Source organism: Erinaceus europaeus, chromosome 9 (assembly GCF_950295315.1).
Source record: "Erinaceus europaeus chromosome 9, mEriEur2.1, whole genome shotgun sequence".
Classification (NCBI taxonomy): domain Eukaryota; kingdom Metazoa; phylum Chordata; class Mammalia; order Eulipotyphla; family Erinaceidae; genus Erinaceus; species Erinaceus europaeus.
Genome location: NC_080170.1, coordinates 118326894 through 118353088, shown reverse-complemented (window position 1 = coordinate 118353088; position 26195 = coordinate 118326894). Strand labels below are relative to the sequence as shown.

General features: G+C 46.7%; 1 protein-coding gene and 1 long non-coding RNA gene across 7 annotated transcripts in view; one reads left to right on the top strand and one right to left on the bottom strand.

The window, feature by feature from the left end:
• Positions 1-26195, bottom strand: part of LOC132540491 (uncharacterized) — a 493968-nt gene that overhangs the window by 37552 nt on the left and 430221 nt on the right. The gene's annotated exons all lie outside the window — the stretch shown is intronic.
• TIAM1 (TIAM Rac1 associated GEF 1) overlaps positions 1-26195 on the top strand; it is a 447258-nt gene that overhangs the window by 230405 nt on the left and 190658 nt on the right. For all 6 annotated transcript variants that reach the window (XM_060198601.1, XM_060198598.1, XM_060198600.1 and 3 more), the window contains 2 exons: positions 2230-2400; positions 15459-16453. In XM_060198601.1, coding sequence (XP_060054584.1) covers positions 15470-16453 — 984 coding nt within the window. In that variant the 5' untranslated portion in view covers positions 2230-2400; positions 15459-15469. The remainder of the gene's footprint in view (positions 1-2229; positions 2401-15458; positions 16454-26195) is intronic.

Below are 26195 nucleotides of genomic sequence, written 5' to 3'. Positions count from 1 at the left end.
CCCTTTCCCTACTCCCAACACACGCGCACACACACACACACACACACACACACACAGACACACACCCCAGGAAAAGCAGGTTGTGTGGCTCCAGACACAGAAATAGACTTAGATGAGTAAAGGATGAATGGGGGAGGGGAGAGAGAGAGAGAGACTCTCTGTTTTCATTTCACTTGGGGTCACATTGATGGAACATTTGTGGCCAAAAGGGTCGAGTCTGATTTTGTCAGCATGGTGTGTCGGTGACTGTGTGAGCTGCTGTGAATTGAATCAATTCTCTCCTGGAGCTGGGTTCATTTGTCCCTTTTGCCCCATAACTAGCTGAAGGTGGCTGCTGTCATCGACCCCTAACATTTTCACCTTCAAGGAGTTGAGTCTTGGATTTTCAGGAAGCTTACATATCTTTGGTACAAGTTGAAAACAACAGCAGGAGGCAGGGCAGTGTCACACCTTGTTAACGCACATGGTACTAAGCACAAGGACCCGAGCAATGACCCAGGTTCAAGCCCCCGGCTCCCCACCTGCAGGGAGGATGCTTCACAAGTAGTGAAGCAGGGCTGCAGATGTCTGTCTTTCTCTCTCCCTCTATTGGAGACAGAGAGAAAGTGAAAGGGATGGGGGTGTTAGCAAAGGTGCCAGACGATTCTTCCAGCACTCCTTCACCACTCATGAAGCTTGACCCCACTGCAGGGGGGGACCGAGGCCTTGAACCTGGGTCCTTGCACATTGCAACATGGCACTCAACTGCTGCATCACTGTTTAAAGTTTCTCTCAGTTTTGTCTTCTGCTATGTTTTGTACAGTATCCTGCCACTTCTACCTCTTCCCTCATGTGCTCGCTCTCCTCAGGGTTCAGAGAAAGTTGTAATTCTGGGAGCTAGAATCTGGACTTTTTTTTTAAGGTGACAATTCTGCAGGATCAGCCCCTGCCATGTAGGTGGGGGAACCCAGCTACACGTGGTCTCCGGTGCCAGCAAGAGCCCAGCCTTGCAAATTATGGGCAGCTGGCCCCTTAATGAATCCATTTCAATATAAATGGACCATTTTTGCTTGTTTGTTTCCACCAGTTCCTGAGCAATTCAGGAACAGCTTTGAAAAATGTGAAAATTTGCAGAGAGCATCCTCAAAGAGGATGCCTGGGTGTGAGAAAGAGGGAGAGGGAGAGAGTAAGAGAGAAAGGGAAGAGGAAGAGGAGGAGGAGGAAGAAGATGGAAAGAAAGAAAGAAAGAAAGAAAGAAAGGAAAGAAAGAAAGAGGAGGGAGGGAGAGAGAACACAGGATGGGTGCTTTGGGCCAGGTATGGAAAGGGCCAGATTATGGGGTCATCTCTGTGGGTCCTTGCTCAAAACCACTGTTCTTTTCCTGTATGCGGGACTCGAGTACGTCTCAGTTACATGACACCTTCTCCTGGGTCAGGAAGATCTGTCACTACCCTTATTGTTCTGTTCTCTCTGGATGTGTGTATTTATCTACGTGATATCTTGCCCAAGACCACTTTCCACAAAACTGGTTGCTTGGCTCCGTGTTTCTGCTCCAAAGTGTCATCTCATCTCACCGTCCCCAGCCTCCCTTGGCTGAACTGTTGGCTCCTCTCCAGATACAAGACCTGAAGGAAGGTGACAAGGTGTGCTCACCCCCCCACCCCCAGCCCTCAGGTTCTTTCCCTTTCTTTCTCTTCTGTAGTCACCTGTTTATTTCAAGCATGTTTCCAAAAACACATCAACCCAAAGAGATGGTTCCTTTCATGTGCTTGGACCTAAATTGTTTCCGGTGCGAGCTCTTCATGGGTGGTTTCTGCTGAGTTTGACGTTTGCCAGCATTTGCAGGATAGTTACACAATGAGTCCGTCTATTTTGCTGGGTCTTTTGTTTTACTGTTCTTCTAGCATTTTCTTTTATTTCTGCTATAAATAGAGCTCCCCTTTGAGAAGAGTTAGGATGCTTCTTATTTCCTTGCATTTGTCTTGGTTCTTTGAGATATTTTCCAGAAGAGGCATTGTGCAAACCAACCCTTAGGAAATGGTTTCTGGTATCCTGTATCTTGATTTTGACAGACAGTAGGTTTAGGTGATCAAATGACTGAGTTTGTAAGAGTTATTGATAATCATAAATGCTAATATGCATCTTTATTTCAACAACAAGGAAGGAAGGAAGGAAGGAAGGGAGGGAGGGAAGAAGACAGAAAATGCCCAGAGCTCACCTTGTTCCTTTTTTTTTTTCTGTCTTCTCCAGGTTTGGGATACTTTCTCCAAGATGCCAATGAGATCATGAAGGCCACCCAGAGGGACAGTTGCTGAGACGTCACTGGCTCCAGTTCATCTAGATTCTGTTTCCGATCTCAGTATTTAAATGCCACAGAGCTCTTCTGCCAAGTGGAGTTGGGAGCCACTGCAACCTTTTAAGGTAGGCTTGCATTTCTGTATTTGAACCCTGGACAGCCATGAGAATTAACTGGGATGCTTCAGAGGTGGCCAGGAAGATACATTTCATTGTAATTGCCATTATTGTGCTGTTCTGGGCATCTCCTGGGAATAGGAATTTGGAATCGGTTCTTTGGATTAGAGCCACATTCATCTAACAGCGAAAAAGCATCAGCTTTAAAACTTAAGAAAAAAGAAAAGTCACTGCCTATACCATTCTCTCCCTCTCTCTCCCTCTTCCCTCTTCCCTCTTCCCTCTCCCTCTCCCTCTCCCTCTTTCCTCTTCCCTATCCCTCCTCCCTCTTCCCTCTCCCTCTTCCCTATCCCTCCTCCCTCTTCCCTATCCCTCCTCCCTCTTCCTTTTCCCTTCTCCCTCTCCCCCTCCCTCTCCCTCCTCCCTCTCCCTCTTCCCTCTTCCTCTCCCTCCTCCCTCTTCCTCTCCCTCTCCCTCCTCCCTCTTCCTCTCCCTGTCCCTGTCCCTCTTCCCTCTCCCCTCTCCCCTCTCCCCTCTCCCCTCTCCCCTCTCCCCTCTCCCCTCTCCCCTCTCCCCTCTCCCCTCTCCCCTCTCCCCTCTCCCTCTCCCTCTCCCTTTCCCTCTCAGGAAAATCCTGTGATTTTCCCTGAGGGACTTTTGAAAATCTAATTCCTGAGATTCACAATCTTGAGACTGGATTGTGTGTGTGTGTGGGGGGGGGGGGGGGGGCGGCGACCTGGCTTCAAAATCTTCCTTTTAAAACAATGAGCTACTTCATTCCTGGCTTGGTTAGTCTTTTACCAAGCAAAATGAAGGCAGTCAAAACAATAATCTTCCTAAATCAAAGATCGTCTTTTATTTGTTGCAAAACTTTTCTGTTTTTGTCTCCTGTGTTTGGGCATCTGTGTGTGACTTGGCAGAGTGCTTGTCAGGGGTTTGTAAAGACTTAGCGGGAACTTTCAGAACTTTACTTCAGTTTTCATCTTAGTGCATTTTCTACCCCTGTCTTTGAGCGGAGCCTCCAGTAAGGGGGTGAAAAAAAAAACACACAACAGGCTGGAAACCAAGACCTCCCACTAGAATCTAATTTTACATGTGCAATCTGTTGTCTTGTGATTTTTCGCTTCAAATTTAACTTTGAAACAAATACATTTCATCCTTGCTCCGGCAATTTTGGAGGTCTGTTTTCAAGTCCTAGGAGGGGTAATCATTATGTTTATTTTAATATGTTTTTTTATATACCTCCAGGGAGTGACAATCATATTATTAATAATCATAATTTATAGACACTGTTAAATGCTTGGATCTCACAGTGCCTGTTCCTATGACAGAAACTTTGCTGTCACAGTTAATTGTGAATTCATGGGGTCATCTGGGACCCAGAGATGGGTTCTCAGGGGTTATTATGGAAGGCAATATGAGTAGCAAACTTGAGGAGGGCCTTGCTAAAATGGTGAGGGAGATTTGGTCCCTGTCATCAGAATTGACAGCAAAGGGGGGGGGGGCATAGCACAGCGGGCCAAGCACACATGGCGAGATGTGCAAGGATCCTGGTTTGAGCACCCAGCGCTCCACCTGCAGGGGGGTCGCTTCACAAGCGGTGAAGCAGGTCTGCAGGCATCTTATCTTTCTGTCCTCCTCTGTCTTCCCATCCTCTCTTGATTTCTCTCTGTCCTATCCACCTACAACAACAACGATAAACAGTAAGGGAACAAAGGGAACAAATAGCCTCCAGGAGCAGTGGATTCTTAGTGCAGGCACTGAGACCCAGCAATAACCCTGGAGGCAAAGAAAAAAAAGAATTGACAGCAAAAGGGGAGGAAGGGTGTGTGGTAGTGGTTGGGGGTGTGTGTGAAATCTCAGCAAGACAACTGTGTCAGTGGTGAAGGAGCCCAACGTGAGGTGTTCAAGCCAAGTGCCTTTGGAACGGAGAGAAGGAGTGATTCAATCCGAGCGAGAGAGTGTTTTCTTTATCTTAGGTCATTTCCCCCAAGCCATCTGTTTCGAGTTTGGGTTTGGTGTCGTTTTATTATTGCTGTCAACACAGTGCCCATAACCCTATTCTCTTCAATTACCCAAAAAACCCAGGGATTTAGAAGACGTTACAATGTTTTTTTTTTTTTTTTCCTTCCTGAAGATGAATTACAGGTGTGGTGTGGAGACTTTTTAGAAAAAACACAAAGAGTGTAAGTTTTGCCATTGAGATCACCCGTGCCTGCAATACTTGCTTTGAAAAGTTTTGCACAGTTCTGATTATATACACATATGTGTGTGCATATTACATATATGTGCATATATACCACATGTGTGTATAGTAGTGATATATGAATACTATTCTAATGATCATAGTATCAATAATATTCCTTAGAATTTTTATTAGTGATTTAATTAACAAGATTGTAAGATAATAGGGGTACAATTCCACACAGTTCCCACCACCAGAGTTCTGTGTCCCATCCCATCCATTGCAAACTTCCCTATTCTTTATACCTCTCTGGGGGTATGGACCAAAATTCTTTTACAAGGTGGAAGGTCTGGCTTCTGTAATTCCTTCTCCCTTGGACATGAGCGTTGGTGGGTCAATCCACATCCCCCACTCTGTGTCTCTTTCCCTAGTTGGGTAGGGCTCTGGGAAGGTGAGATTCCAGGACACACTGGTGAGGTCATCTGCCGAGGAAAGTCAGGATGGAATCATGGTAGTGTCTGCAACTTGGTGACTGAAATAATACATAAGATATAAAGCAGGAGAGGGGTCCGGGCGGTAGCACAGTGGGTTAAGCACACGTGGTGTAAGAACCAGCATTAGGATCCGGGTTTAAGCCTCTGGCTCCCCACCTGCGTGGGGGGGGGGGGTTGCTTCATAAGCAGTGAAGCAGATCTGCAGGTGTCTTATCTTTCTCTCCCCCTTCTCTATCCTCCTCCCCTCCTCTCTCGATTTCTCCCTGTAAAAAAAATAATAAAAGATATAAAGCAGGGCAAACTCTTTAATAAACAAAATAATATTCCTTTTTCTTTAAGATTTTATTTATTTATTAATGAGAAAGATAGGAGGAGAGAGAGAAAGAACCAGATATCACTCTGGTATGTATGTTGCCGGGGATTGAACTCGGGACCTTATCCTTGAGAGTCCAGTGCATTATCCGTTGCGCCACCTCTTGGACTACCAGAATAATATTCTTTAGACAAATGTTACCCTTCTCCAAGCCAGGATTTAGATGTGCATTTCAAGTGTTTGTGACCTGAAGAGTAGAATCATCTTTTTGTGTATTTGTCTCCGAGCAGGGCAAGCCCTGGCAGGTTGACCCACAAAGCTGAGCTTTGATTGTAGAGACCTTGCTTGTTCTTCAACTTGCCTGGGTGGGGCTTTTGCCCTGTGGTTGGAGGACGACTTGAACATCTGATATCCACCTAGGGGCTTAGACATTTTAAACCTAGCAAATATTATCATAAGCACCCCCCCTCCGGTTCTCTAGGTGAGGAGGTTATTCCAAGTTTCCCTTGCATCTCTTTCACGATCTCATTTTTCCTCTGAGCAGTCTGTCCCTGCAGGTGTCTGTTTCTCTATCCTTTTCATCCAGAGACATAAGCGCGGGGTGATGTTCTTTCTGTGCGTGTGAATAATTTTCTTACACAGTGTGGAGATAACAGCATAAGCATGGCTTAAACATTCAGGTGGAACACACCGGGTTGAGTGCACACGTTACAGTTCGCAAGAGCCTGGATTTGAGCCCCCAGTCCCACCTGCAGAGCGGAAGCTTTGTGAGTGATGAAGCAGGGTTGCAGGTGTCTCCCTGTGTCTCTCCCACTCTGTCTCCCCCCTCCCCTCTTGATATCTGGGTGTCTCTATCCAATAAGCAAATAAAGATAATACCAAAAAATAAAAGATATTTCTCTCTATGAAAAAATATCTTCAAAAGAAAAGACATTCACGTGATATTGGTGAGTTGTACAAGTCACTGTAACTACTTGCCAATTGCTCCTCATAATTAATTGATTGATGTAGTGATTTATTTATTTATTTATTTTTGCTTATTAGGACAGAGAAGTTGAGAGAAAGTGACAAGCTTGCAGACCTGCTTCACCCTTGTGAAGTGGACCCCCTGCAGGTTGGGAGCCAGGGGCTTGAACCTGGATCCTTGTATGGGTCCTTTGCACTTTGTACTATGTGCACTTAACCAGGTGCACCACTCCCTGGCCCCTGTGATTGTTGTTGTTGTAATTGTTGTTGTAATTGATTCATGCTAATGAAGGATACTAATCGAGAAAGACCAGAGCATTGCTTAGCTGTGGTGAGTGGTGTGTAGGATTGAACCTGGGACTTTGGAGTCTCAGGCATGACAGTATTTGCAGAACCATCATGCTGTCTCCTCAGCCCTTTAAGTAGTGATCTTGCATAAGTACTGCAAGGAGTTCAGTTCGGCTTTTTTCTATTTGTTTGTTTGTCTTTTCTTAAATATTTTCCTTTGCTTGATTGGTTATTTATTTTATTTTCTTATATTTGAAAGAAATTGAGAGGGGAAGGGGTGGAGAAAGTCAAAGAGATGACTGAAGCACTGTTTTACTGCTCATGAAACATGCTTCCTTCAGATGGGTATGGGGGCTTGAACCCAGGTCTTTGCATGTATACCACCATCAGTCCCCTATTTTTTTCAATTTATTTATTTATTTATTTATCTATTTATTTATTTATTCCCTTTTACTGCCCTTGTTGTTTTATTGTTGTAGTTATTATTGTTGTTGTTATTGATGTCGTCATTGTTGGATAGGACAGAGAGAAATGGAGAGAGATGGGGAAGACAGAGAGGGGGAGAGAAAGATAGACACCTTCAGACCTGCTTCACCACCTGTGAAGCGACTCCCCTGCAGGTGGGGAACCAGGGACTTGAACCTGGGTCCTTATGCCAGTCCTTGTACTTGGCTCCACATGCGCCTAACCCGCTGCGCTACTGCCCGGCTCCCCCCCCCCCCCATTTGTTTTAATGGGGGGGGGGATGCAGAAATATTAGAGCACTGCTCCTCTCTGGCTTATTGTGGTGCAGGGGATTGAACCTGGACTTTGGAATCTCAGGCATGAAAGCTTTTTTCTTTTTCTTTTTTTCTTTTTCAGAATCAGTACGCTATCTCACCCAGCCATCATAACTGTTTTAACAGCCTTGATTTGATAATGCCAAAAGTCATTCTTAGCCACTTGGGATCCTTTGACTGGCTTCCCCTTTGAGACTAGGCTATACTGGCCCCACCTTTTTGGCATGCATCATGGGCGTTTTTAGTGTTGTCTGGTGCAGCTTTAAAAAGCATTTAACTAAGGACCCGGGTTTGAGTCTCTAGTCCCCACCTGCAGGGGAAAAGCTTTGCTAGTGGTGGTGTAGCAGGGCTGTAGGTATTTCTCCATCTGTCTTTGATAGAAGGTGTGAGAGGCGAGAGAGATAGAGAGACAGAGAGACACCTGTAACACTGCTCCATCACTCTTGACGATGCTTCCTCTCCACATGTGGAGATCTGGGGCTTGAACCCTGGTCCTTGCTTGTGATTATGTGTGTATCTACCGGGTGTGACACTGGCCAGCCCCCAATTTATCACTGCAGTGCTGGGGATTGAACCTGGAGCATCAGCATGCATAGTCTGTGCCCACCACTGAACCATCTCCCGGTCCTGCATGGGTTTTCTTGGTCCTCTGATGTTGTACCACCTTCAAGTGATCCCCTGTTCAGTCATGCCTCCGAGCCTCCATAGTTCTGTTTTCCCTGTAGTTGTAGGTGTTCCTCATTTTAGGTTCAGGTCCTTTCTTTCTTTCTTTCTTTCTTTCTTTCTTTCTTTCTTTCTTTCTTTCTTTCTTTCTTTCTTTCTTTCTTGGCATCTGCTGTACATCTCAGGCAGTGGTATAGGCACTGGGGAGCAACCGCAAACAGGACAAGCTAAACTCTCTGCCTTCCTGAAGCATAGACCCTAACTGACGTGAACAGAGATGAAAACAATAATAAGCAAGTTTTTTGCTACAGTGGTCCGGGAGGCGGCACAGTGGTAAAGCTTGGGACTCTCAAGCATGAGGTCCCAGTTCAATCCCTGGCAGCCCATGTGCCAGAGTGATGTCTGGTTCTTTCTCTGTCCTCCTAACTTTCTCATAAATAAGTAAAATCTTTAAAAAGAAAGAAAGAGAGAGAAAGAAAGAGAAAGAGAGAGAGAGAAAGAAAGAAAGAAAGAAAGAAAGAAAGAAAGAAAGAAAGAAAGATAGATATTGTTACAAATATGATACAATGTCTGGCAGAGGAAGGGCAGGGATCAGAAGGGCTGAATTCTGCAAGGTGGGGAGTGTTGTTTTGGATAGTGAATGCCAGCCATGAGGTTCCCAAATTGAGAACCCCTCTTATGCTAAAATCCTGGCTTTGATGTGCCTGCCTGGAACCTCACGTATGAGCAATGTCTCTGCTTCCGGTGGGGAGATACACACACACACACACACACACACACACACACACACATTATTTATTTATTATTGGCTACAGATAGAAATTAAGAGAGGAGGGGGAGGTAAAGAGGGAGAGACACACCTGCAGCCCTGCTTTACCACTTGTGAAGCTTCCCCCCTGCAGGTGGGGACCAGGGGCTTGAACTTGGGTCCTTGTTCACTGTAATGTAATCACTTAAGCAGGTGTGCCTCCACTCTGCCCCACAGACACACAGTTTTAACTTCAGATAGATACAGAGGAGGGAGGAGAGACATCACAGCTTCATCTCACCACTCCTGGAGCTCCCCCTGCTGCTGTGTATACATACTGCTTCCATGTGGTGTCAGGGAATTGAACTTATGTCCTTCCACATGGTGAAGTTTATATTCTATTGGGTGGGCTATATCTTGACCCCCCCCCCATTCTAAACACTTTGTTCCTCCCTCCTCCCTAACACACTTCATTCCCCATGAACATTCAAGCTTTCTGGATTCACTGATACTCTATTATTTATTTATTCCTGTTTTATTATCCTTGTTTTTTGTTGTTGTAGTTATTATTGTTGTTATTGATGTCGTCCTTTTTGGAAAGGACAGAGAGAAATGGAGCGAGGGGAAGACAGAGGGGGAGAGAAAGATAGACACCTGCAGACCTGTTTCACCACTTGTGAAGCGATCCCCCTGCAGATGGGGAGCTGGGGGCTCGAACCGGGTTCCTTAGCCGGTCCTTGCGCTTGGCACCACAATGCGCTTAACCCACTGTGCTACCACCTGACTCCCTGATTCAGGGTTCAAGCCCCAGGTCTCTACAAGCAGGGAAGAAGCTTCATGAGGGGTGAAGCAGTGCTGCAGGTATCTTTCCCGCTATTATTATTGGTGTTGCTGTTGGGTAGAGACAGAAATTGAGAGTGGAGGTGGTAAAGAGGGGGAAAGACAGACACCTGCAGCCCTGCTTCGTCACTCATGAAGTTTTCCCCTTTGAGGTGAGCATCAGGGGCTTGAACCTGAGTCCTTGTGCACTGTAACGTGTGCACTTAGCCAGAGCCTGGCTCCAGTGTCTTTCCCTCTCTTTGTCTCCCTCTCCCTCTTAATTTGTCACTATTTAAGAAATAGTAAATAAACAACATATTTAAAAAAACGTTTAAGTGTTTGCTGCTAACACTTGAATCTCCTATTTTGTGACTCTTCTTTGTCAATTTCCATCCCAGTTGGGGTCTTTCACTCTGTCTTCCTCCTCCTCTTCTTCTTCCTCTTTCTTCCCTGTCCTACCTGCTTTTCTCTAAGGGTCTCCATGGTTTTCAGCAACTTTTTAGGACAAGATTTCTAAGTGGAGAGGTGGTTCTAGCCATCCCGTAGAAACTTCTTTCTCACTTCCACCGTCTCCAGCCTTCTGCCGACTCTGCTGGGGTCAGGCCAGGAGGATTTCTGGTGGCAAGGTTGAAATGATTTGGCATTCCTCTCCACAGCTGAATTCTCAAGATCAGAATGGCTTCTTCCCTGCCTTGGGTGGTGCTACTAAAAACACTATTAATATAATGGGCCCGTCAGCATGATGCATGAAGTGCTTTTATTCTTGAAGGTTGGGGCCATTTCCTTTGGAACGTCTCTCTAGAGGCTTTTAACTTGATTAGTTTTCTGTTGGCAGAAACGTGCCTCACCAGAAATGTGTGGTTGAGAATGTGCCTGTCAGTTCCTATTTGCCGACTTTTCATTTATGTGATGGAGGGCCTCTCCTACAGTTTTGGGGCTGACTGGCCTTTTTGACTTCCACTCAGTTTCTTTTACTGTTTCTCTTTCTTTCACATTTAAATCTGTGTAGGTCTTAACAGGGGACCGTGACTTACACTGTTTCCCAAGCGTTTTTGTTTTATTTTTATTTTTACTATTTTATTTATTATTTTCAATGAAAGACAGAGAGAGAGATCAGAGCACTGCTCAGCTCTGGCTTATGGTGGTGCTGGGGATTGAATCTAGGACCTCAGAGCCTCAAGCATGAGAAAGTCTTTTGCAGAACCTTTCTGCGGTCTCCCTAACTAAGCTTTTTCTTATCTCCTGGCAAAACATATAGATATGTAGACACATCAACTGTTTTGAGTGTCTACTTAATGCAAATCAGACTCTAAGAAAGTTGGCCATGGCTTTTAGTGTTCCTAAAATACTCCTTTATTTATTTATTTTTGAAGCATAGTGCCTGTTATCTTTAGGAATGTAGATAACAGAAAGTCATGCCTGGAAGGTTGATCTTTTCATTTTCCTTCTACCAAGTTGAATTTTTAATCTTTTTTTTTTTTTTCCTTGTCTTGTAAAGACACCAGCCAGAGAGGCGTGAACTTACTGTCTTTTTTTTTTTTCTTTCTTACTCATTTGTTGGATAAAGATAGAGAGAAATTGAGAGAGAAGGGGGTGAGAGAGACAGAGAGACACCTGCAGCACTGTGTCACCACTTGTGAAGCTTCCTCCCTGCAGGTGAGGACCAGGGACTGGAACCTGGGTCCTTGTGCAATGTAACATGTGCGCCCAGCCTGCTCTACCACCACCTGGTCCCTGAGCTTACCGTTTTGAAATCTACTTGTTGCTATTAAAAGGAAGTCTTTTTTTTTTTTTTTTTTTTTTTTTACTTGGAATAATCCATTCTGAGCATCATAAGATGTGTGACCTGGTAAGGACTGTTCTGACTTAGCGTCTGGCTTCTGTGTGAGTTACCAGGCATCTCGCTGAAATATTAAGTCCCCTGCATTGTTGCTGTGCTATCTCCCTGGGCTGGTTTTCCCTTCCTTTTGTGATGAATTTCAGCCCAATAAGTATGTGCCAAAAGGAGTTTAACAATGTAATGTTTTAAAAACAAATCACTGGGGGCCAGTGGTGGTGCAGCAGGTTAAGCGCACATGGTGCAGAATGACGTAAGATCCGGGTTTGAGCCCCCGGCTCCCCATCTGCAGGAGGGGGTTGCCTCACAAGCATTGAAGCAGGTCTCCAGGTGTCTGTCTCTCCCCCTCTCTGTCTTCCCTGTCTCGATTTCTCTCTGTCCTATCCAACAACCATGACAGCAACAACAACAACAATGATAAACAACAAGGGGGGAAAATGGCCTCCTGGAGCAGTGGATGTGTAGTGCAGACACTGAGCCCCAGTGATAACCCTGGAGGCAAAAAGAAATCATTATTATTACTAGTTAGCCCCTAAGGTTATCTCTTGTGCAGTTCCACTAAACCCAACAACCTCCTTTCTTCTTTTTAAGCTAGTGAGACACAGAGAGGGAGAGGGAGAGGGAGAGGGACAGGGAGAGGGAGAGGGAGAGGGAGAGAGAGAAAGGAGAGATCATAGCATTACTCCACTACTCAGGAAGCTTCCCCTGTGCAGATGCTTCTATCTTGTGATCAGTCTTTCGCAAATGGCAAGATGTGCACTCTGCTGGGTGAGCTACCTCCCGACAGCCTTGAAGCGATGTTTTTAAGCAGAACATTGAAATCATAGAGTGACCCTCAGATCGTGTTCAAGGGATATTGTACCAAATATGTCCAGAGCTCTCTAAGAGTCACAGTAAGTTCTGGTTCCTTTTTGTTCTTGGTGCATTTTCTCCTGCTACGAAGTGACTTTCACAGGAGGTGGGGGTGTGTTCGTTCACTGCTTTACCTCTGGCTTCTGGAGTGTGAGAGGTGCTCAGGGTCTGAGGATCGATTGTGCGGATGGCTGACGCTGCAGATGTTTGCAAGTGTCAGCTCAGGGATGTCTCTGCCCATTGTTCCTTTAAAAAGATTTAATTAGTTATTATTACTGTTTTGGATAGAGACAAAGAAAATGAGAGGGATGGGGGAGACAGAGAGAGGGAGAGAGAGAGAGATCTGCAGCCCTGCTTTACCATGCGTGATGCTTCCCCACTGCAGGTGGGGCCAGAGGCTTGAACCTGGGTCCTTGTGCGTAGTAACATGCATGTTCTATCAGCCATGCTCCCAGTTATTTTTCTTTTTCTCTTGTCTGACCATTATCATCTGCATATGTTAAGTGCCTGCCTGCATCTTTATTTTTAAGATTTCTTCCTTCCTTCTTTCCTTCCTTCCTTCCTCTCTCTTTCTCTTTTTCTCCCCCTCTCCTTCCCTCCGTCCCTTCTTCTCCCCCCTTCCAGGCTTATTGCTCCTTGAGAATTTTTCTTTTTTCTATAAACACACACACACACACACACACACACACACACACACACACACACACACACACACACCAGAGGACTTGTCAGCTCTGGCTTATGGTGGTGCAGGGGATTGAACCTGGAGCTTTGGGGCCTCAGGCTTCAGAGTTTCTTTGCATAACCATTATGCTATCTACCCTCCACCCTATCCCTGCCATTCCTATCTCCTACCCTGAGTAACCCACCATGGGTAAACATTATCTAGTGAGAGAGAGAGAGAGGAGAGAGAGAAAGGATGGAACAGCCTTTTGGAGGGACTTGAATTAATTTGGGCCATCCCCAAAGGCTGACTCACACTTAGTAGTTTCCTAATGTGAATTTCTCTGTGCTGGGCACCCTGTACCAGACTCATGTTCTCAGCTTGGATTCACTCCCAGAAATAAACCCATTAGTCGGCTGCGTGGCTGAGAGGAGACTTCTCTATCTCCCTCCCCTTTCTTACCCACCCACCCCCTACCCAAAAAAAAAAAAAAAAAAAAAAAAACAACAAATTAAGGTTTCCAAAATGCTGTGCAATTGAAGGTAAAAGCACTTTATTTTTATTTTTCAACTCTGCTTTATTAGGAAGGGCTGACAGCTGACTGGACTCAGACCTTCAGTCTTTCCTTTTCTCCGCCCTGAGGGATTTGGAAGTCTCCCTGAACTCAGACAGATGCAGATGCAGTAGACCCAGGGAGGGCAGGAAGCAGTGTACTCAGTAAGTGTACAAATCACCATCACAAGGACCCGGGTTCAAGCCCACAGTCCTCAGGAGGGCAGCTTCACGTGTGGTGAAGCAGGGATGCAGGTGTCTCTTTGTTTCTCTGCTTCTTTCTCTCTGTTTGTCAGTTACTCTCTGTTCTATTAAAATCAAAGAAAAGGAGAAAAATAAAAACACCGCCAGTAGCAGTGGATTCATCGTGCAAGCAGCGAGCTCCTGTGATAACCCTGGTGGTAATTTAAAAAAAAAAAAAGAAAAGAAGAGAAAGAGAAAGAGAAGGAGATGAAGGAGAAGAAAGATCTTCCTCGGGGGTTTACATGCCTGTATTGATTGTACTTGATTCTATTTTTCTGTGCTTCCTTTCTCCTAATAAATGCTCGTCTCCTTGGGAAAAATAAGGGGAGAAAGAGAAGGAAAGAAGGATAGAAAGAAAACCCCTCCCCCGGTGGGGGGGGACCTCTTGAGCATTTATTTATTTATGAATGAATGAATGAATGAATGAATGAATGAATGAATGAAAAAGGCAGGAAGATGGTACATGTGCTACCATCTTGAACTCAGGACCTCAATGCTTTATCTTCGGGACCACTGAAATTTTATTTTATGTATTTTGCCTCCAGGCTTATCGCTGGAGTTGGTGCCTGCACTATGAATCCACTGGCTCTGTGGTCATTTCTTCAGCTAAAAAAAATTTTTTTTAGCTAGTACAGAGAGAAATTGAGAAGGGGTAGGAAGATAGGGAGGGAGAGAGAGAGAGACACTTGAAGACTTGCTTTACCACTTGTGAAGCGACCCTTCTGCAAGTGGGGCACCAGGGGTTTGAACTGGGATGTTTACTGAGGGCCTTGCACTTCATGCTAAGTACATTTAACCTGGTGCGCCACAGCCTGGCCCTCAAATTTTATTTTCTGTATGCGTCAACGCTGTCCCCAACAGCCTGTCATCTGACTCTCTCCTGGGTTTGTGCTCTTTTCAAAATAATTTTACTTATTTATTTATTTGATAAAGACAGTGAGAAATTGAGCTGGGAGGAGAGAGACAGCAGTAATACTGTCTCACCAGTCATGAAACTCCTCTCCCAGCCTCCCACAGGTGGGGACTGGGGTCTTGGATCTTTGCATATGGTATAATGTGCTCTCAACCTTCCGTGTGGGGTGTGGAAAAAGATTTGAAAGAACTCAGAACACAGTACAAAGCCCAAGGATCCGAGCAAGAAGCCTGGTTTGAGCCCCCAGCTCCCCACCTTCCGGGGCCAAGCTTCACAAGCGGTGAATCAGGTCTGCAGGTGTCTCTGTCTCTCTCTCCCCCTTTCTCCCATTCCCCTCTCCATTTTTCTCTGTCCTGCCCAATAAAATGGGGAAAAAAATGGCTGCCAGGAGCCGTGGATTTGTACTGCCGGCACCGAGGCCCAATGATAACTCGGGGGGAGGGGGTGAGAGAATAGAAAAGAAAAGAGAAAGAGTTCAGAGTTTAGTGAGAAGGATATGAGGTTGCCAGCTTGGAAGAAGTTCCCTGTCCACTCTGTGGGCAAGGCCAGTCGTCCATCCCCTCAGGTTCTCATTCCCTGGTGAATCTCACATCTCTGGTTGTGGGGTTGGGGTTCTCACCCTGCCGATGTCTCCCAGGAGCTGTGAGGTTATCTGCCACGGTGCCTGCCCTACCTGAGCAGCGGGGCTCTCTGTGTCACACCCCTTTTGGTGACTCACCCCCCCCCCCCCCATCCTCTCTCTTTTCTGCAGACCATCAAGCCATGGGCAACACAGAAAGCCAGAATGCAGAGCATGAGTTCTATGGGGACAAACACGCCAGCCTGGGCCGCAAACACACCTCACGCTCCCTGCGCCTGTCACACAAGGCCCGAAGGACCCGCCACACCTCGGGGAAGGTGACCCACCGCAGCTCCGAAGTCAGCACACGGTCCAGCAGCACCCCCAGCATCCCCCAGTCCCTGGCCGAGAATGGTCTGGAGCCCTTCTCCCAGGAGGGTGCCCTGGAGGAGGACTTTGGCAGCCGCATCTGGGTGGACCGGGTGGACATGGGCTTGAGACCCGTGTCCTACACCGACTCATCCGTCACCCCCAGCGTGGTGGGCAGCATTGTGCTGACTGCCGCCTCAGTACAGAGCATGGCAGACTCAGAAGAAGACCCCTACTTGGCCGAGGGGGCCAGGCACCCGCACCCCTACACGTCCAACGGGCCCTTCCTAGAGTCGGCCAGCTTTAAGAAGAAGCGCTCCAAATCTGCAGACATCTGGAGGGAGGACAGTCTGGAATTCTCTCTCTCCGATCTGAGCCAAGAACACATGACAAGCAACGAGGAGATCTTAGGTTCCGCCGAAGAGGAGAAGGAGGCCGAGGAGGAGGAGGAAGAGGAAGAGGCGACAGCGGTTCGGGGGATGGAACCTGGGGCCAGCTTGCAGCACCAGCCCCGGAGGCTCAGCTCCTGTCAGAGAGCCAACTCCCTGGGCGACTTATACACACAGAAAAACTCCGGGGGGACAGCCTCCAGTGGGGGGCCGAGGACCCCCTTCCCCAGCTACGGGCAGAACCTGGTGTCTGGTGTTGTCGATCTGGCAAGCCACAAGATGCCCCCGGCACCCACCGAGGAGGCTCTCCCCTACAGCAATTACAACACGCTGCCCTGTCGCAAGTCGCACTGTCTATCCGAAGGTTCCAGCCACCCCCAGATGAGCCAGAGCAGCAGCATGAGGGGCAGGAGATCAAAAACAGCTCAGGTAAGGCTGAGACACCCATCTGGGGTGGGTCTGGGGGCCAGGGTGGGCAGGTGGCTTCTGCTACAAATGGGGGGTAGGGGTCTGCTTCTCTGAATGCCTCTCTCTCTCTCCTGTTCTCTCCTCTCTTCCAGTTCTAGGGTTTGGGGTGGGGATGGAGGAGGGTGTGTGTGTGTGTGTGTGTGTGTGTGTGTGTGTGTGTGTGTGTGTGTGTGTGTGTGTCTGTGTGTCTCTGTGTGTAGGCTGCAGTGATAGCAGCAGGAACCAAGCTGATAAGTTCACACCGGGAGCTGCTCCCATCTGCAGTGTGGCTTCTGGCTCTTCTCCTCTTCCTGCCTCAGGCGTTGGTCCCTTCCTCCTCGGGGAACAGATGGGCATGGTGGGTTGGGAGCTCTTGGATCTGCCTTCTCCTCCGGCGCTGCAGGTGGGCCGGGGTTTCCTGGGAAAGCGTGTTGGAGGAGGCTGTGTGGACAGAGGGCAGGCTCTGGTCACCCATTGGCAGGCTGTGTGCCTAACCAGAAGCCACTTCCACTTGCTCTTCCTGGTGGGGCTTGGCTGGGACTGCCTAGGAAGGAGGTGTCCTGGCAGGGATGTCCTGGGTAGCTTCTGCTGAAGTGCCGATGACTTGTTGACCCCTGAGCAGAACCTGACTTGTGGTGGCTTCTGAGAGAAGTGGAGAGAGAGATGCCCGACGGGTCTGCTTGGGGGATCCAGGACACGAGAGAATGGGTATCAGAATATTTCTTTCAAAGACGCAATGATGGGAGGACTTGTGGCCTTAAGTGGGGAGGAGAGGAGGAGGATGGACAGGGCTGCATTGTTCTGTTTTTTTCCCGGTGGTGTGATCCTGGGCGTCCTGGATTGTGCAGAGGGTAGGGAGGGGAGTTGCAGGATGGTACTTGTGGTCAAAAGTCCAGTTTGGACTCATTTATCTTGCAAGATCTGTCAGCCCCTGGTATGACCAGCATCCCCCATGGTGGTCACCAAGACAAAGAGGGTGCCGTGTGTGTGTGCGCGTGCGTGTGTGTGCATGTGCGTGTGCGTGTGTGTGTGTGTGTGTGTGTGTGCGCATGTGTGTAAAGTGCACCATTCTGACCTTCCTTGTAGGGGATCTTCCTGCATCCTTGCTCTTGCCTCAGGGCGGCTCAAATGGGCATTTCAAGGTTTTCTTTTGGGAAAGGGGCAGAGTATAGCAGGCAGGTGGCCGAGAACTTGAGATGGAGCAGTGAAAACTGACATTCCATTATTTGTGCTCTTGTTGGAGAGCAAGTTCTTTTTTGTAAAAGGAAAAAAAAAAGCATTTGTTTCAAGATCTCAGGTTTCTAATTTTATGTTCACATTTTAAGTTGCCATGTACAAGTCATCTGGGGATACAGTTTTTTTTTTTTTTTAAAAAAAACCTCTCTACATTCCTCTATTAAGATCGTCAAAATTTGCTAACTAGTCAGGATACTGTGTATCTTTTGGAATATTATATATATATATATATATATATATATATATATATATATATATATATATATATAGTATACCAACTACATAACATTTGTATACATATCCACATCTGTGTAGATGAAAAGAGGTTATGTTGGATATTTTCTCTCTTCAAAAATCATTTTGATAGTGGTAAATGCCCATCATTTACCAGTTAACATTTCTATCATTATTGAATACACAGTTCCCTGGTATTAAGTACATCCTCATTGTTGTACAACTCTCTCCACCTTCTGGCCACAGAACTCTGTTCATCTTGTGAATCTGAGACTGTAGTCATTAAATGCTAACTTTCTATCCCACCTTCCCTTTCCCAGTGCCTGGCAGTCACCATGCTACTGCCTATCTCTGTGAATTTGACTGTGTATACTAATTTCCTCCCTTAAGTGGAGTCATGAAGTCCTTGATTTTTCATGTCTCTTATATTTCTCTTAGCATAGTATCTTTTACATTTATCCATGTCTAAGCCTGTGTTCCTATTTCTTTCCTTTTCAAGGTGGAGTAATGTTCCATTATATACATAGGCCACCTTTTAAAATATTTATTTATTTATTACTGCATAGAAACAGAAATAGGGGAGGAAGAGATAAAGAGAGAATGAGACAGAGATCCCTGCAGTTCTGCTTCACCATTTGTGAAGCTTTTCCCCTGCAGGTGAGAATCAGGAGCTTGAACCCAGGCCCCTGTGCACTGTAATGTGTGTGCTTAATCAGGTGTGCCACCACCTGGTGCCTCCATATGCCACTTTTTTTTTGCATCCAGGGTTATTGCTGGGGCTCGGTGCCTGCACCATGAATCCACTGCTCCTGGAGGCCTTTCTCCCCCCCTTTTGTTGCCCTTGTTGTTGTAGCCTTGTTGTGGTTATTACTGTTGTTGTTGATGTCGTTCATTGTTGGACAGGACAGAGAGAAATGGAGAGAGGAGGGGGAGAGAAAGACAGACACCTGCAGACCTGCTTCACTGCCTGTGAAGCGACTCCCCTGCAGGTGGGGAGTCGGGGGCTCAAACCGGGATCCTTATACTGGTCCCTGTGCTTTGTGCCATGTGTGCTTAACCTGCTGTGCTACTGCCCACCCCCCCATATGCCACTTTTTAAGAAGTTCATATATTTATCAGAGAGCAGGTTTTGCTGATGGCATACAAGCCAATCATACTGGATCCATCTCTTTGCTTTAGTCAAAGGTAGGTTTTAACCTTTTTTCCCAAGCTTTAACATCCTTCTCTGTCAAGTGGGTATAATGACGGTAAAGCTTTGTGAGTAACATGATTTAAAGAGCAGAAAGTGCCCTGCCTGCTGCTTTGGGAGCAGCTGGCAAAGGGGGATCTGCTAGCTGTTGTGGTTTGCGTTATTATCGTTGGCACCGTGTGAGCTGAGGATCCTGGGCAGTTTGGCATTTGAGTCCTAGAGATAGTGCTTTCAGGGAGGTTCACTGAGACTGAGAGGGTGAGCGTGAAGCTTGCATGCTGCTGCCCTGCCTCCCCCTGCGAGGACAGGCTTCCTATACAAGGTCCATTTCCCAGTTTATAGACTGATGTGACAAGAGGCCTATTAAAGGCTCCCCTGTACAGGACTGAGAATTCTGTCCTCAAGTCAGGCCCTTTGAGTCTTTGGATTTTGGAGTCTGGACTGTTGATCTCGACTGTGGAAAGGCAATCTCCCCATCACGAAGGTGGAAAAGGCGCTAAGTCAGGGTGGTGAGAGTGTGGTGTGGACACTTAACAGAGGGAGATGAGACATTGTACACATACGTCAACAACTTTCCTGTAAACCAATACTCCCCCCCCCCCCCGTACAGTGATTAAGAAGAAAGAGGAGGACAGAATATCTGTCACCTGCCAGTATCACTTTGACCTGGATCAATGCCAGTCAGCACAAGCTCTGTGTGTGGTCTGAGAGGAGAGTCTGGCGGTGTTCCTCCCCATGTCTCCTTGCCTCCAGAACTGGGGGACAGCTGAACCTCTGCATCACACCATCTCTGACGTGAGCCATCATTGTCGTCATCATCATCATTTCTTGTCACCAGGGTTGACGCTAGGGCATTATCCATCCACCGCTCCTGGTGGCCATTCCCGCCCCCCCTTTTTTCTTCTTTCCTTTCTATTTAATAAGACAGAGAGAAACTATGGAGGAGGGGAGAAGAAGAGAGAGACCTGCAGCACTGCTTCACCTCTCATGAAGCTTCCTACCACCTCCCTACAGGTAGGGGTGGGGGGGGGGCTTGAATCTGGTCCTTAGACATGGTAGTGGGTGCACTGCCAGACCCCCTATTATTTTTTTAATTTTTTATTTATAAAAAGGAAACAAAACCATAGGATAAGAAGGGTACAGCTTCGCACAGTTACCACCACCAGACCTCCGTATACCACCCCCTCCCCTGATAGCTTTCCTACTCTTTAACCCTCTGGGAGTATGGACCCAAGGTCATAGTGGGTTGTAGAAGGTGGAAGGTCTGGCTTCTGTAATTGCTTCCCCGCTGAACATGGGCGTTGACAGACAGACCCCCATTATTAATTTCTGCCATCAGTGTGATTGCTGGCACCAGTGCCTGCATGACTTCACTATTCCCAGGGACTATATTTATTTATTTCTATTTATGTATTTTTATAGAGGGTAAGGGGGAGATAACCATGGCACTGCTCCCACTCTCATTAAGCTTTTCTCTCTGCAAGTAGAGCCTGGGGGGTTGAACCTGGGTCCTCAGGCATGGCAACAGATGAGGTCTATCAGGTATGTCCCTTCCCTTCCGCATGTAAGCCTCTGTTCTGTAATCAGCCCTGGGAGAGAGAGATAGCAGCCTCCTCATTCTAAGACCCTGTGAGCGCTCATGCATAACCACTCCACAGAGTTCCTGCTCCCTGGCTTGTTGCCTTCAGACATTGCTGATAGATCACCTCCAGGGGCATCTTATAAACTCTGCACAGACAGCTCAATGCAAAGTGTGTGTGTGTGTGGGGGGGGTGATGACGGCAGGGAGCTTAAAGGAGCACATTTGCATCCTCGCTGGCTCCCCCGTGTCCGGTGACCTTGGCTATTGCAGGAAGCCACCGGGCTGCAGTCCCTGGAGGCCTCGTGTGGCCGCTGCGAACTGAACCAAAGGCTTATTTTGGTGTTGCCTTTCTGTGTTGAGTGAGGCACTTTAATGACTTGAAACAAACCCTGGAATTATGCACAACACTCTCCCTCCACCCCCGGGCTTAGCTAAGTTTGGTGCCTTCGTCCAAAGTGGTTGCAAACTGTGTTCCAGGAGGATATTTTGAGAGGCTGTGGGTGTGGAGGTTTCCTTGGAAGAATCTCTCTCTCAATCTCAGTCTCTCACTCTCTCTCTGTCCCTCCCCCCACCTCATTCTCTTTGTTGTTGGTGGCAGTGATTACAGTTTCTGACCCAGGGGGACTTGGAGATATTAACATTTCTGGGGAAACAAGAGACTAGGGCTGCCCTTTGGATTTATTTGATGCCTCCTTGATGTTTTGGCCTGAACTTAGTCTCTCTTGAGAGTCCTCTGGCTAAGGTACCCAGGTGGGACTACCTTGGTAGAACACAGAAGAGCTCGTGAAATCCGGCAGGTCTGACTGAGCTTGTGAGTTAGTGAGACAAGTGTCTAGATGGGTCCCAGTGCCCCTTGAATCATGAATGCATGGTTGAATGAATGGCCAACTCTGGCTGCAATGCCTAATACCAATTACTGATAGAAGCTCTGTAAAATAGTGAGTCTCTCAGCCTTGCGTATGTGATTTCCTGGGTTTGATCCCTGGCATCACATGTGAGCCAGAAAGACAAAGCAAATGGACAGCTCTGTGGGTGCTGGAGTGGTACTTGGAGTGTTGTGACTCTCTCTTTCGAATGAAAGTTATCAGCTATGATGGCAAAGATTGGCTTAATCTTAGAATTCAGATCTGAGACTTTCATGGTGCAGGGAGGAGACAGAGAGAGAGAGAGAGAGATAATTACCATTCAATGGGGCATCTTTTAGCTAGATTCTTTATTTCCAAAGGAAGCATTGGCTTGGAGCCATTGAGCAGCGTTGTGAAGAGGCTTCATTCATCCACTAGAGCTGAAAGAATGTGTGTAGCTGGCTCTTTCAAGAAAGGCTCAAAGAATGGCAGTCTTGAGGGCAGCAGGGAGCTGGAGAGGTGCTCAGATGTGTCTTTGTCCAACATCTGACTTCCCTTGTCTGTGTTCCCAGGCTCCCACCATTGTGTTCCACCATGACAGGGAGTGAATGAGAAGGAACTGAAGCAGAGAGAGAGAGAGAGAGACAACTCTCTACCCAGGCCCATCATCTTGCAGAGCAGGATGTAGGTTAAAAGAGGTCAACTGAATGAGGCTTCATAACTGAATTAAGACCCAGGTCTAATGACTCACAGACCAGAGTCCCTTCTTCAGAATGAGATCCCTTCACATCCACCATCCTTCTTCCCCAAGTCCCACCGTCCTCTGCTTTTAAGTTGAAAGCCCTCCACTCTGATACAGAGGCTTTTAAAAAAAGTGAAGGTAGTTGGCTGAAAAAGAACACAGTCACCACTTAACTACTGTAGCACTAAATGGTGGCCACTGAAGCAGGTGACAGAGAAGTCAACTTTGGGAGGAACTGTCCCTCATGTTTTCTTGCTTGAATAAGCTGAGGAAACGGCTGAGTGGTAGAGCACAGGGCTTAGCAGGAGAAGGTCCTGTGTTCATTATTATCTTTATTTATTTATTGGATAGAGACATCCAGAAATTGAAAGGGAAGGGGGTGATAGAGAGGGAGAGAGACAGAGAGACACCTGCAGTCCTGCTTCACCACTCACGAATCTTCCCTCCTGCAGGGGACTCGAACCCAGGTCCTTGCACACTGTAATGTGTACGCTCAACCAGGTGTGCCACCACCTGGCCCCAAGGTCCTTTGTTCAGATCCTGCACTTACCACATGTACCAGACTGATGTTCTCTCTCTCTCTCTCTCTCTCTCTCTCTCTCTTTGCCATCAGGGTTATCACTGGAACTCAGTGTCTGCACTACAACACCACTGCTCCTGGTGGCCATCTTCTATCTTCTTCTTCCTCCTCCTCCCCTTTTCCTCCTCCTCTTCCTTCTTCTCCTTCTTCCTCTTCTTCCCCTGCTTCCTCTACTCGTTCTCCTCCTTCTTTTTCTTCCCCTTCTCCCCCTCCTTCTTTTTTTCTTTCTCTTTTTTATATTTTTTTCTGCCTCCAGGGTTATCGCTGGGGCTCGGTGCCTACACTACCAATCCACTGCTCCTGGAGGCTATTTTCTCCATTTTTCTTCTTGTCCTTGTTGTTATTATTGTTGCCATTGCTGTTGTTGTTGGATAGGACAGAATGAAATTGAAAGAGGAGGAGAGAAAGATAGACACCTGTAGACCTGCTTCACCACTTGTGAAGCGACCCCCCTGTAGGTAGGGAGCTGAAAGCTCAAACCAGGATCCTTATGCTGGACCTTGTGCTTCAAGCCATGTGCACTTAAATCTGATGCACCACCACCTCGCCCCTCTTTTTGTCTTTTTACCAGAGCACTGATCAGCTCTGGTTTATGGTGGTGCAGGGAACTGAACATGGGACTTTGGAACCTCAGGCATGAAAGTCTTTTGAATACTGGCCATGTCTTTCTTTCTCTTTCCTTTAAAAATATTGTATTGTAGTGTTTAAATTTATTTATTATTTTGGATAGAGACAGAGAAGAATTGAGACAAATGGAGGGATAGAGAGGGAGTGATAGAGAAAGAGACACCTTATCCCCTGCTTCACTGTTGGTGAGACTGCTTTCACTGCAGGGGTTGGATCCAGGTCCTTGCACACTCTAACACGTGTGCTCAACCAGGTGCGCCACCATCCGGCCCCCTAAAATTATTTATTTTGGATAGGGACAGAAAGTGAGAGAGGAGGGGAGAAGTTGAAAGGGAAAGAGAAAGAGAAACACCTGCAGACTGCTTCATGCTTGTGAAGCTACTTCTCTGTGAATGAGGATTGGGGGCTGGAACCCAGGTCTTTGCATGTGGTAACATGTGCACTTAACTGGTGCACTACTGCCAGACCCCTCCCTCTTGCTTCTTTTTCCCCCTGATGGTTATAGAAAGAGACGGAAGGGGAGAGAGACAAAGAGACACCTGCTGCACTGCTTTACTGTTCAGTAAGCTCCCCCAAACCCCCGCAGGTGGGGGGGGGCATGGAGTTTGAACTCAGGTCCTTGTGTATGGTGATGTGTACACTCCATTGGGTGCTCCAACCTGGTCCCTCTTTCTCATTATAAAGAAATATTGTAAAAAATTTTGGGGAAGTGGGTAGTGATACATCTGGTTTAGTGCACACATTACAGTGTATAAAGACCTGAGTTCTAGCCCTTGGTCCCCACCTATAGTGGGGAAAGCTTCACAACTGATGAAGCAGGGCTGCAGGTGTCACTCCGTCTCTCTAAATTTCTTTCTGTCCTATCAAATTAAATAAATAAAGTTTTTTTTTTAAGAATTTGGTGATTGTTTCAAAATAAAGGGTCACTAGCAGAGAGTCTCAAGTTCCTAGAAAACATCTGTGCTGGTTCTCACCCATTTGCTTTGCTTTATACGTGACTGAAATGGTTCTTCAATAAAGACTTCTCCCCCAAGCTGAACTTGACATAGAGATCCAATTGATCCTTAACCTTTTGGCCACAGACTCCTTTGAGACTCAGATGAATAATGTGGACCATCTCCTTAGATAAACGCCCAGAGCTTCCCCTCTTTTCTGTATATAATCATCTCAGGCGACCTGTGTCTTCTCCAGAGTTCATCTAGAAGCTTCTGGTTAAGAACCTCAGCTTGGTTGTCCTGAAACAAATATTTTTTATATGCGATCCTTTATTTTTTTTTCTTTGTAAAAGCCTTCTCTTCTGTCTCTTCTTTGATGCTTCCTTATTTGTTTTCCTCCTGATCTTTTTCCTGGTATGTCCGTTAAGCACCAAGATATGAGTTTGAGAAGAAGGTCCATTTATTTTCATCAAAAATATCTTATCTCCTTTGACTGGGTCTTGATGGAGGGAGGAGGTGAGGGAATGGGTTGTTTGGTGGGGGGGGGGGAGTTTATGTCAGCAGTTCTCAGACCGCTTTATTCTCTCGAAAAAAGAATCTTGCAGACTCAAATGGGGCTTTTGTGCATGTGGGCTGGCTCTGGAACTATTTATCACAGATTGCAGCAGAAATGTACAAATACTTGTGAATTTATTTTCCAATAACAATGCTCACCTGAACAGGTTTTTTTTTTTAATTTTGGAAAATGTCATTTTCTTACAATAAAAGAAACTCATGCCAAGAGAGGCCTCGTTTCCTATGTGGGCCTCTCTCTACAATTGCTGACTGAACTTAAGACACTGGGGTCTCACCTGCATCTGTATTTTCTCTCTTGCTTTTTGCTCTCTGGGTTGAGTTGTCTGTGGAAAACCTGGCCTTGCACAGTTGGCCAGGAAGAAATGGGGGCTTGAGGGACCCTTGAAAGTATGAACCCCTGTTCACATGTGGAGAGCTTCTAAATCGTGCTGACGTAGGCGTAGACCCTCACCACAATGTGTGACTGCTGCTTTTCTAGCCTCATGGAGCAGGAAGAGTCTGGATCTGGGATCAGAGAACCCCCTCAGGTGGCCTGCTCTCAAGGTCAAGTTTATATCATAGAAATAAGGGCAGAATTAAGGAAGCACCCAACTGATCTTTCATTTCATCATTGGGCCAATTTGCTTTGGACCACTCATTCATAGAATGTCTAGTTAGGACCATTAAAAAGTCCAATGCAGTTTTTTTTCCCCCAAGATTAATGGGGTGGGGAGGATAGGGGATAGACAGAGAAAGAGTCAGAGCACCACTCTGGCATATGCAGTGCTGTGGACTTATGCTTCCCTTATGCTTGGAAGTCAGGCACTCCACCTACTGTAACACGTTTCAGATCGTCATATTTTTTTCCACACACACCATCCCTGAACACCACTCTGTCATTTTATGCCATTCCAGGATCCAACTCGGAGTCTTAGATATGCCAGGCATGTGCTTAACCACTGGACCATCTCCCCAACCCTTCTATTTAAATGAGCTCTGGTTACGTTCATACAAGATACCCTCAACCTGTGTGACACAAGAATGGCAAAGTCAGGCTTCACAGTCAGGATTTGGTTATCGATGCTACCTGGGTTAAGTGTGAGTCCAACCTAGAAATGACTCAGCCCTTAAATCAAACAAAAGTGTCCTTTCTGAGAGAAACTCGTTCTCCCCCTTTCGAGATCACTGATGAATTGAAC